The following is a 12,088-nucleotide window of genomic DNA, read 5'->3' as shown; positions in this document are numbered from 1 at the left end:
GCATCCTCCGTCGTGTGAAGTCCTTCCTTGGCACAGCTGAGCTACTCACCACATACAAGGCTTTCATCTGCAGCTCAATGGAATACTGCTCTCCCCTCTGGGCTGGTGCTCCTGCCTCACACCTAGCTCGTCTTCACGCTGTTGAAACCAAAGCGTTCAGAATCATTGGAATCTCCCGCGATGAAGCTAACTCCAAGGGCCTTTCACTCACTCACCGCAGGCAGGTTGGTGGTCTTTCCGTCTTCTACCGACTCCTCTCTGGCCTTGCCCCCCCCCCCCCCGAGCTCTCCCTGGGCTCTGTCCCCCAAATATTCCAACAGGTCGCACAAGATCTGCCTGCAACCCTCTTATGGTTAAACTGCCAAAATCAAGACTCTCTGCTCACCTTCACTCCTTCATTCCTCTTTTCTCCCGCCTCTGGAACAAACTCCCTCACTCTCTTCAATCCCACTCCACCCTCCAGGTCTTTAAAACAGCTGTTCACCACCATCTTCCCCCATCCAAAACCTTGATCTTTTCTACCCCCGCTAATTTCACCCAAAATCCACTTTTTTGAAATACCAACTTCTGTCCTGGAAGCGCTTGGTGTCCTTGTGTTTTATACTTGTCCCACCCTCCTTCCCCTTCCCACGCCTCCTCCCCCCAAGCCCTCTCCCTCACACACTTCTCCATGCTCTCAAATGTTATGTTTGTGTGCTTCCCCTTCTCTCCCCATCTTGTCTTCCGCTCCCTCTTTTTATATATTTTGTTTGTCTGGTTGATTTGTTTGTGAAATAAATGTTAGATCTTTCACGAGCCTCGATTCAGCATACAAAAAAAGAAAAAAAGAAAAAGAAAAAAAGAACAAGTATGTGTGACTTAGCCAATGAGAGCAGCCACACAAAGCTGTCGTAACTATTAATTACAAGTTAAAACAGTCCAGTGTGCAGATGTGTATGACAAACCTCTTTTTTATCTGCGGCCTTTGGGGCAGGTTGCAGCACAGACTCTGAAAAAGAACAAGGCAAATGAAAAACCGCAGAAGAACATGAAGCAATAAAGAAGCACAATGGTCAAAAGTCTGATAATTATTTATTGTTTTAAAATGCTGCCATGCACAAACATGCACAAGTCAGCAATGGCTTCAGATAAATTATAAATACAAGAGCATGGTAGATTTTTTAAAACAGTGAAGGTGTAGTGGTGTGAAATTACTCGGTGAATTAAAGCTGTCTCACTATTGGCCAATTATTTGTCAAACCAACCTGGAATTAACATGCTGACATACAGTAATTGCAAAAAACTTTAGGTGCAAAAGTCTCAGAGTCCTGGACCGGTTGGATGCAACTGGGTAGGGTGAGTACAAAGAGTGAGGGGTTCAGGATACAATATTTTGGAAGTAAAACACAGAAATGAAGAATTCAGTCATCTCACGAGCAGAATTGACTGTGGTGGTATTTAAGGTAAGGAGAGGATTGGAGGGGGAACATACACCAGAGAGACTTAACAAGGGACCACCAGATTTTAGAGGTGGGAGACAAGTTTGTAAGTTTAGTTTTGAGGTTGGACAGATGTCGTTTTCTGGCTCTCCCAAGAGTGGATACACACGTGTGGGCTTTGTGGAATGAGCTGAGGTTGCCTTCGGTTGGATTTGCCTTCCAGGAAGAGAAAGCATGTTGTTCAAGGCAACTGCCTCACAGCAGGATTCAGTGTACATTGTTGGGAGGAAGGGTATGATAACTAAAGACAAGATGGGATGAATCTGTGCATAAGGGAGAGCAGGTTTCTGTGTAAGAATTCCCAGGATGAGTTAATATCAGGGACGGTAGAATAGGAGAACAGGCCTGAAGTGCAATGGCTGCTTGCAGTCACTGTCGATTTGCCTGAGTGAACTTCCAGACTCGCCGGCACTGAGACTGTTCTCTGAGAATGGCCAGATAGATGTTGACCTTCACAAGCACATGCTCAGATGAACCAATGGGAGCAGAGGAGGAGCAGGAGACATTGATGGGAAAGTTCGTCATAACCAAATCCAGAAGGAAGGATTTGCCATTGACAGAAATGCGGGTTGGAAAGTTTACAGATTAATTCAGTCCCACAGAGTCCTTTGGCCTTTGCTGAAATTCCACATCTTATGAGAGAGGTACCAGCACCCAGTAAATTGGCATGTTGGCAATTGAAATCACCTCGTGTGAGGATGAGAGAGTTGTGATCAGTGGTTAAAGGTGGTCCGTGTCACGTGAGAGATAGCTTTGTTGTTGGAGTCGTCACCGTTTGGAGGATGGTACAAGTTACAACACACAGGAAACAAGATGGAGCAGAGGGGAAGTCACAATTTTTTTTGCGACTTCCTTGGTAGTCACAATCAATTGGGAGTTTTAAAGTGAAAAACCTTTCCTAATACTGTGAAGCACAAAGCACATTTAATGCATTTTAAAGCACATTTAACAATTGGTATATTTGCTGAGCACAATTGGTGCAAGGCCCAAAACTTGTATCAAGGGAGGCGCAAAGCGCCACTCCCTTATAAATGGGACAGTTTCCCCAGATGCAGCTTCAACATGGGGACTGAAAACTCGTTTCTCGGCTTCAACTGGACGAAATCGGCTGCAAATTTCAGAAGTAAATGCTTTGCACATCGAGGTAATATGTTCCAAATTTCACCAACGTTCGTTTCCGCGTTCTTGAGTTTTATTAAGAAAACCGTCGAATTCACGTTGGCGTCTGTCCGTCCGTCCATCCGTTTCCCCGCCCCAAAGGTGTTGGCGCTCATATCTCAAAGGCGATACTAGGCAGGTTCACTATGTTAACAAATATAATTTCGTCAAAATTTTGGGAGATTAGCAAAACTATACATTTTCGGAATACTCAAAGCATTGGGAAAACAAAAATTAATGTTGGCATTTGCACAGACACCTGCATGGCCGCCATTTTGGATTTTCAAAATGGCCGCCATAAAATACATATTTTGCGCTATCTCGGCTTCTAGTCAACCTAGAAACTTATTTAAATATGCTAATCCTATGTTTTCTGGGTCAAGGAATCCAATAAAGGCCTCAAAATAGTGCTCAGGATTATAGAAAAGCAACAAACAAAGAGAATTGAAAACAATATTGTCTTTATATTTGTGATATAACGGCATTACATAATACATGATTTTGCAAGTCCTTTGAAGTTATAGGTATGGGTTTATAAAGCAGGAAAGCAGCCTTGTTAGTATCAGATTGAACTATAAGTTCTATACACAGGATCTACTAGGTCTATACCATACAGGCATATGCTTTTACAGATCTTCATCACTGTCCTGAGTGTCATTTTCGCAAAGGTGTCTACGCAAATGCGAACCTTAATTTTTGGTTTCCTCATGCTCTGAATATTCCAAAAATGTATAGTTTTGCTAATCTCCAAAAATTTTGAAAGAAAAAAACATAGTGAACCTGACGATACATTGAAACGAGCTGAAACTTGGAATATACATCAGCCAATAGGTCTATCGAATGGCTTTTGAAACACGTTCAAAATCTGCGCTCATTAAGGGAGTCTACAGGGGGTGCATTACATATATATGTCTAACCCACCAGTAAGTAAAGTTTTTTGAACTGTAAGAATCAAATTGGCGCCCCTTTATATGAACTTTTCTAGAGCATTACTTGGTTCCTCTTAAGAACACAAGGGTAGACCAGCATGCACACAAGGCTTTTTGAATGTCCCTTCTTTTCTATTATTTGGCATTTTCTACAAGCTATGGAATGGAATGTCCCTTGTTTTCTAGAGTTTGCCGCACAGCACACACCATATAAAGGGACCTTTTCTATGCCCCTGACATTTTCCCCAAGAATGTAAATAGCATTCAAAGGAAGATCTCCCATAAAGTTGTCATGCATAAAATGGCATGTTCAAATCATAAACACATTCTTCAAACTATTGATTTTCTTTCCTTCACCAATAGAGGCACCAAAATGATAAAGCAATAAGTTAGAAACTACACAGAATCCTATAAGCAATATGAACGAGAGTTCTTGAACACCCACTCGTAAATGAGATTCACCTTTCCAGTGCAGGGTAGTTAGGGGAATTTTGCATATCTTATGGCAATGGTAGGTCTCCTCAGTTACCACGAGCAGATTGATCGTCTCCAAAGTGGAGATCATATGTGCCACGTCTTCAGGGCGCTTTCCCTCAACATTTATTCCATTGATCTGAAAGGCAGCAGGAAAATAAAAGTGCGAAAGAAGTTCAAAGACTAATTTGTAAGTAAAATGCAATATAAGGAGCGAGCTGTCAGGCATGTAATTTTTTGTATCGTCGAGACATTTGTGTCCATGTTCTCACATCCTGCTTTGCTACTTGTCCTCACAGCGCTCTTTTTACCTCTGACACTGAAAGTGGATGGAGGTTATGTTTTCACCCCTGTCTGTCTGTCTGTTTGTCTGTCTGTCTGTCTGTTTGTCTGTCTGTCTGTTTGTCTGTCTGTTTGTCTGTCTGTTTGTCTGTTTGTCTGTTTGTCTGTGAACAGGATATCTCAAAAGGTTGTGGACAGACTCAGCCGAAATTTGGTGTGTGACAAGAACGAATCAATTCGATTTTGGTGAAGGTCCGGATTTGGATACAAGAATTGTTTTAACTTTGAAGTGATTCTTCACCATTAAGTGAGAGGGCCAAAAACATTATACACTGTACTGCATGGTATTTCAAAAAGTTGTGGATGAGTTGTGACAAAACTAGGTGGATGAGTTCGTTCGACAACAAGAACAAGCCCATTCAATTTTGGTTCAGCTCCGGATCGAGATCTGGCTTTGGTTTCAACAGCGTGCAGCCGAGCTAGGTGTGAGGCAGGAGCACCAGCCCAGAGGGGAGCACAGTCACAGTAGATAATGTAAGGTTGTGCTTTGCAATTATTGCAGGTCAAAATATTACATGAAACAACAAGGAAAGAGTGGGGCAAAGGTGACTCAAAATCTCCTGATTTATGGCTCAAAACCAGGTGTCCCATCATTGCATTATTAGACAAAGATAAGTTCACAATAAAACTTCAGGCAAATGACATGCCATGTTTTCTTGGTGGGCATTAAAGATCCCAAGGTGACCTTCATGAAGAACACTGAAAGGATCAAGTTGTCATCCTAATGAACAAACTATGTGGAGCCACCATCACAGTGCCAGGGAATCCTGGATAGGTATTCAAAAAAAGATCACTCGGCTTCATTGACAACAGTTTCAGTGCACGACAGAATGTCACAATATAAAAGTAAATCATGCTGTAGTGAGCGTTTCACCTTGATTATGTAAGCTCCATTCCACAGGCCAGCCTTTTCAGCTCGCCCCTTCACCTTCTTTACATAATGTTCCAGTTTGTCTTTGTTTGTGCACAAGGTGAAGCCGAAGCCTCTATGTCCTTTATCCAAGCAGCAAAGATATTGATGGTGGTTTGGGGAACAAGATTGAATTGCCTGATCGATGGAAAAAAAGGAAAAGCATTCATGACATCACACATAATCTGCTCAATCTATTTTTAATGCAGAGGTCGATGTTCACACATGTATTTGATGACAAAAAGGGCAGGGAGCCAAGAAGGTGGAAGCCAACAAACCACCGCGGTCAGCAAGCCAACATGCAAGCCAAGAAGGTGGAAGCCAACAAACCACCGCGGTCAGCAAGCCAACATGCAAGCCAAGAAGGTGGAAGCCAACAAGGTTAACAAGCCAACATGCAAGCCAAGAAGGTGGAAGCCAACAAGGTTAACAAGCCAACATGCAAGCCAAGAAGGTGGAAGCCAACAAGGTTAACAAGCCAACATGCAAGCCAAGAAGGTGGAAGCCAACAAGGTTAACAAGCCAACATGCAAGCCAAGAAGTTGGAAGCCAACAAGGTTAACAAGCCAACATGCAAGCCAAGAAGTTGGAAGCCAACAAGGTTAACAAGCCAACATGCAAGCCAAGAAGGTGGAAGCCAACAAGGTTAACAAGCCAACATGCAAGCCAAGAAGTTGGAAGCCAACAAGGTTAACAAGCCAACATGCAAGCCAAGAAGGTGGAAGCCAACAAGGTTAACAAGCCAACATGCAAGCCAAGAAGGTGGAAGCCAACATGCAAGCCAAGAAGGTGGAAGCCAACATGCAAGCCAAGAAGGTGGAAGCCAACATGCAAGCCAAGAAGGTGGAAGCCAACATGCAAGCCAAGAAGGTGGAAGCCAACATGCAAGCCAAGAAGGTGGAAGCCAACATGCAAGCCAAGAAGGTGGAAGCCAACAAGGTAAACAAGCCAACATGCAAGCCAAGAAGGTGGAAGCCAACAAGGTTAACAAGCCAACATGCAAGCCAAGAAGGTGGAAGCCAACATGCAAGCCAAGAAGGTGGAAGCCAACATGCAAGCCAAGAAGGTGGAAGCCAACATGCAAGCCAAGAAGGTGGAAGCCAACAAGGTTAACAAGCCAACATGCAAGCCAAGAAGGTGGAAGCCAACATGCAAGCCAAGAAGGTGGAAGCCAACATGCAAGCAAAGAAGGTGGAAGCCAACAAGGTTAACAAGCCAACATGCAAGCCAAGAAGGTGGAAGCCAACATGCAAGCAAAGAAGGTGGAAGCCAACAAGGTTAACAAGCCAACATGCAAGCCAAGAAGGTGGAAGCCAACAAGGTAAACAAGCCAACATGCAAGCCAAGAAGGTGGAAGCCAACAAGGTTAACAAGCCAACATGCAAGCCAAGAAGGTGGAAGCCAACAAGGTAAACAAGCCAACATGCAAGCCAAGAAGGTGGAAGCCAACAAGGTTAACAAGCCAACATGCAAGCCAAGAAGGTGGAAGCCAACAAGGTAAACAAGCCAACATGCAAGCCAAGAAGGTGGAAGCCAACATGCAAGCAAAGAAGGTGGAAGCCAACAAGGTTAACAAGCCAACATGCAAGCCAAGAAGGTGGAAGCCAACAAGGTAAACAAGCCAACATGCAAGCCAAGAAGGTGGAAGCCAACAAGGTTAACAAGCCAACATGCAAGCCAAGAAGGTGGAAGCCAACAAGGTAAACAAGCCAACATGCAAGCCAAGAAGTTGGAAGCCAACATGCAAGCCAAGAAGGTGGAAGCCAACAAGGTTAACAAGCCAACATGCAAGCCAAGAAGGTGGAAGCCAACAAGGTTAACAAGCCAACATGCAAGCCAAGAAGTTGGAAGCCAACATGCAAGCCAAGAAGGTGGAAGCCAACAAGGTAAACAAGCCAACATGCAAGCCAAGAAGGTGGAAGCCAACAAGGTTAACAAGCCAACATGCAAGCCAAGAAGGTGGAAGCCAACAAGGTAAACAAGCCAACATGCAAGCCAAGAAGTTGGAAGCCAACATGCAAGCCAAGAAGGTGGAAGCCAACAAGGTTAACAAGCCAACATGCAAGCCAAGAAGGTGGAAGCCAACAAGGTTAACAAGCCAACATGCAAGCCAAGAAGGTGGAAGCCAACAAGGTTAACAAGCCAACATGCAAGCAAAGGAGGTGGAAGCCAACAAGGTTAACAAGCCAACATGCAAGCCAAGAAGGTGGAAGCCAACAAGGTTAACAAGCCAACATGCAAGCCAAGAAGGTGGAAGCTAACATGCAAGCCAAGAAGGTGGAAGCCAACAAGGTTAACAAGCCAACATGCAAGCCAAGAAGGTGGAAGCCAACATGCAAGCCAAGAAGGTGGAAGCCAACATGCAAGCCAAGAAGGTGGAAGCCAACAAACCAACACGGTCAGCAAGCCAACATGCAAGCAAAGGAGGTGGAAGCCAACAAGGTTAACAAGCCAACATGCAAGCCAAGAAGGTGGAAGCCAACAAGGTTAACAAGCCAACATGCAAGCCAAGAAGGTGGAAGCCAACAAGGTTAACAAGCCAACATGCAAGCCAAGAAGGTGGAAGCCAACAGGGTTAACAAGCCAACATGCAAGCCAAGAAGGTGGAAGCCAACATACAAGCCAAGAAGGTGGAAGCCAACAAGGTTAACAAGCCAACATGCAAGCCAAGAAGGTGGAAGCCAACATACAAGCCAAGGAGGTGGAAGCCAACATACAAGCCAAGGAGGTGGAAGCCAACAAAGTAAACAAGCCAACATGCAAGCCAAGAAGGTGGAAGCCAAAATACAAGCCAAGGAGGTGGAAGCCAACAAAGTAAACAAGCCAACATGCATGCCAAGAAGGTGGAAGCCAACATACAAGCCAAGAAGGTGGAAGCCAACAAGGTTAACAAGCCAACATGCAAGCCAAGAAGGTGGAAGCCAACATACAAGCCAAGAAGGTGGAAGCCAACAAGGTTAACAAGCCAACATGCAAGCCAAGAAGGTGGAAGCCAACATACAAGCCAAGAAGGTGGAAGCCAACAAGGTTAACAAGCCAACATGCAAGCCAAGAAGGTGGAAGCCAACATACAAGCCAAGAAGGTGGAAGCCAACAAGGTTAACAAGCCAACATACAAGCAAAGAAGGTGGAAGCCAACATACAAGCCAAGAAGGTGGAAGCCAACAAGGTAAACAAGCCAACATGCAAGCAAAGAAGGTGGAAGCCAACATACAAGCCAAGAAGGTGGAAGCCAACAAGGTTAACAAGCCAACATACAAGCAAAGAAGGTGGAAGCCAACATACAAGCCAAGAAGGTGGAAGCCAACAAGGTTAACAAGCCAACATACAAGCCAAGAAGGTGGAAGCCAACATACAAGCCAAGAAGGTGGAAGCCAACAAGGTTAACAAGCCAACATACAAGCAAAGAAGGTGGAAGCCAACATACAAGCCAAGAAGGTGGAAGCCAACAAGGTTAACAAGCCAACATGCAAGCAAAGAAGGTGGAAGCCAACAAGGTAAACAAGCCAACATGCAAGCCAAGAAGGTGGAAGCCAACAAGGTTAACAAGCCAACATGCAAGCCAAGAAGGTGGAAGCCAACATACAAGCCAAGAAGGTGGAAGCCAACAAGGTTAACAAGCCAACATGCAAGCCAAGAAGGTGGAAGCCAACATACAAGCCAAGAAGGTGGAAGCCAACAAGGTTAACAAGCCAAGAAGGTGGAAGCCAACATACAAGCCAAGAAGGTGGAAGCCAACAAGGTTAACAAGCCAACATGCAAGCAAAGAAGGTGGAAGCCAACATACAAGCCAAGAAGGTGGAAGCCAACAAGGTTAACAAGCCAACATACAAGCAAAGAAGGTGGAAGCCAACATACAAGCCAAGAAGGTGGAAGCCAACAAGGTTAACAAGCCAACATACAAGCCAAGAAGGTGGAAGCCAACATACAAGCCAAGAAGGTGGAAGTCAACAAGGTTAACAAGCCAACATACAAGCAAAGAAGGTGGAAGCCAACATACAAGCCAAGAAGGTGGAAGCCAACAAGGTTAACAAGCCAACATGCAAGCAAAGAAGGTGGAAGCCAACAAGGTAAACAAGCCAACATGCAAGCAAAGAAGGTGGAAGCCAACAAGGTTAACAAGCCAACATGCAAGCAAAGAAGGTGGAAGCCAACATACAAGCCAAGAAGGTGGAAGCCAACAAAGTAAACAAGCCAACATGCAAGCAAAGAAGGTGGAAGCCAACAAGGTAAACAAGCCAACATGCAAGCCAAGAAGGTGGAAGCCAACAAGGTTAACAAGCCAACATGCAAGCAAAGAAGGTGGAAGCCAACAAGGTTAACAAGCCAACATGCAAGCAAAGAAGGTGGAAGCCAACAAGGTTAACAAGCCAACATGCAAGCCAAGAAGGTGGAAGCCAACAAGGTTAACAAGCCAACATGCAAGCCAAGAAGGTGGAAGCCAACAAGGTTAACAAGCCAACATGCAAGCCAAGAAGGTGGAAGCCAACATACAAGCCAAGAACGTGGAAGCCAACAAGGTTAACAAGCCAACATACAAGCAAAGAAGGTGGAAGCCAACATACAAGCCAAGAAGGTGGAAGCCAACAAGGTTAACAAGCCAACATGCAAGCAAAGAAGGTGGAAGCCAACATACAAGCCAAGAAGGTGGAAGCCAACAAGGTTAACAAGCCAACATACAAGCCAAGAAGGTGGAAGCCAACATACAAGCCAAGAAGGTGGAAGCCAACAAGGTTAACAAGCCAACATACAAGCAAAGAAGGTGGAAGCCAACATACAAGTCAAGAAGGTGGAAGCCAACAAGGTTAACAAGCCAACATGCAAGCAAAGAAGGTGGAAGCCAACAAGGTAAACAAGCCAACATGCAAGCAAAGAAGGTATAAGCCAACATACAAGCCAAGAAGGTGGAAGCCAACAAGGTTAACAAGCCAACATACAAGCCAAGAAGGTGGAAGCCAACAAGGTAAACAAGCCAACATGCAAGCAAAGAAGGTGGAAGCCAACAAGGTTAACAAGCCAACATGCAAGCAAAGAAGGTGGAAGCCAACAAGGTTAACAAGCCAACATACAAGCCAAGAAGGTGGAAGCCAACAAAGTAAACAAGCCAACATGCAAGCAAAGAAGGTGGAAGCCAACAAGGTAAACAAGCCAACATGCAAGCCAAGAAGGTGGAAGCCAACAAGGTTAACAAGCCAACATGCAAGCAAAGAAGGTGGAAGCCAACAAGGTAAACAAGCCAACATGCAAGCCAAGAAGGTGGAAGCCAACAAGGTTAACAAGCCAACATGCAAGCCAAGAAGGTGGAAGCCAACAAGGTTAACAAGCCAACATGCAAGCCAAGAAGGTGGAAGCCAACAAGGTTAACAAGCCAACATACAAGCCAAGAAGGTGGAAGCCAACAAGGTAAACAAGCCAACATGCAAGCAAAGAAGGTGGAAGCCAACATGCAAGCAAAGAAGGTGGAAGCCAACAAGGTAAACAAGCCAACATACAAGCCAAGAAGGTGGAAGCCAACAAGGTTAACAAGCCAACATACAAGCAAAGAAGGTGGAAGCCAACAAGGTAAACAAGCCAACATGCAAGCAAAGAAGGTGGAAGCCAACATGCAAGCAAAGAAGGTGGAAGCCAACAAGGTAAACAAGCCAACATACAAGCCAAGAAGGTGGAAGCCAACAAGGTAAACAAGCCAACATGCAAGCAAAGAAGGTGGAAGCCAACATGCAAGCAAAGAAGGTGGAAGCCAACAAGGTTAACAAGCCAACATACAAGCAAAGAAGGAGGAAGCCAACAAGGCAAACAAGCCAACATACAAGCCAAGAAGGTGGAAGCCAACATACAAGCCAAGAAGGTGGAAGCCAACAAGGTTAACAAGCCAACATACAAGCCAACAAGGTGGAAGCCAACAACGTAAACAAGCCAACATGCAAGCAAAGAAGGTGGAAGCCAACAAGGTAAACAAGCCAACATGCAAGCAAAGAAGGTGGAAGCCAACAAGGTAAACAAGCCAACATGCAAGCAAAGAAGGTGGAAGCCAACAAGGTAAACAAGCCAACATGCAAGCAAAGAAGGTGGAAGCCAACATACAAGCCAAGAAGGTGGAAGCCAACAAGGTAAACAGGCCAACATGCAAGCAAAGAAGGTGGAAGCCAACATGCAAGCAAAGAAGGTGGAAGCCAACAAGGTTAACAAGCCAACATACAAGCAAAGAAGGTGGAAGCCAACATACAAGCCAAGAAGGTGGAAGCCAACAAGGTTAACAAGCCAACATACAAGCCAAGAAGGTGGAAGCCAACATACAAGCCAAGAAGGTGGAAGCCAACAAGGTAAACAAGCCAACATACAAGCCAAGATGATGGAAGCCAACAAGGTAAACAAGCCAACATACAAGCCAAGAAAGTGGAAGCCAACAAGGTAAACAAGCCAACATGCAAGCAAAGAAGGTGGAAGCCAAAAAGGTAAACAAGCCAACATGCAAGCAAAGAAGGTGGAAGCCAACATACAAGCCAAGAAGGTGGAAGCCAACAAGGTAAACAAGCCAACATGCAAGCAAAGAAGGTGGAAGCCAACATGCAAGCAAAGAAGGTGGAAGCCAACAAGGTTAACAAGCCAACATACAAGCCAAGAAGGTGGAAGCCAACAAGGTAAACAAGCCAACATACAAGCAAAGAAGGTGGAAGCCAACATACAAGCCAAGAAGGTGGAAGCCAACAAGGTTAACAAGCCAACATACAAGCCAAGAAGGTGGAAGCCAACATACAAGCCAAGAAGGTGGAAGCCAACAAGGTAAACAAGCCAAC

At 44.9% G+C, this 12,088-nt stretch overlaps 1 protein-coding gene across 1 annotated transcript in view; it reads right to left on the bottom strand.

Moving 5' to 3' along the window:
• Positions 1 to 1,795: 1,795 nt before the first annotated feature.
• The window catches only part of LOC137430863 (ubiquitin carboxyl-terminal hydrolase 17-like protein 6), an 81,736-nt gene continuing 71,443 nt past the window's right edge, over positions 1,796 to 12,088 (bottom strand). The window contains exons 13-15 of the mRNA XM_078768603.1: positions 5,256 to 5,429; positions 4,028 to 4,178; positions 1,796 to 1,902 (exon numbers count right to left, since the gene is read on the bottom strand). Of these exons, the coding sequence (XP_078624729.1) occupies positions 1,796 to 1,902; positions 4,028 to 4,178; positions 5,256 to 5,429 (432 nt within the window). The remainder of the gene's footprint in view (positions 1,903 to 4,027; positions 4,179 to 5,255; positions 5,430 to 12,088) is intronic.

This window comes from Myxine glutinosa (assembly GCF_964187855.1).
Source record: "Myxine glutinosa chromosome 7 unlocalized genomic scaffold, kmMyxGlut1.1 SUPER_7_unloc_1, whole genome shotgun sequence".
Lineage (NCBI taxonomy): Eukaryota > Metazoa > Chordata > Myxini > Myxiniformes > Myxinidae > Myxine > Myxine glutinosa.
This window is presented reverse-complemented; position numbering and strand designations above follow the sequence as displayed.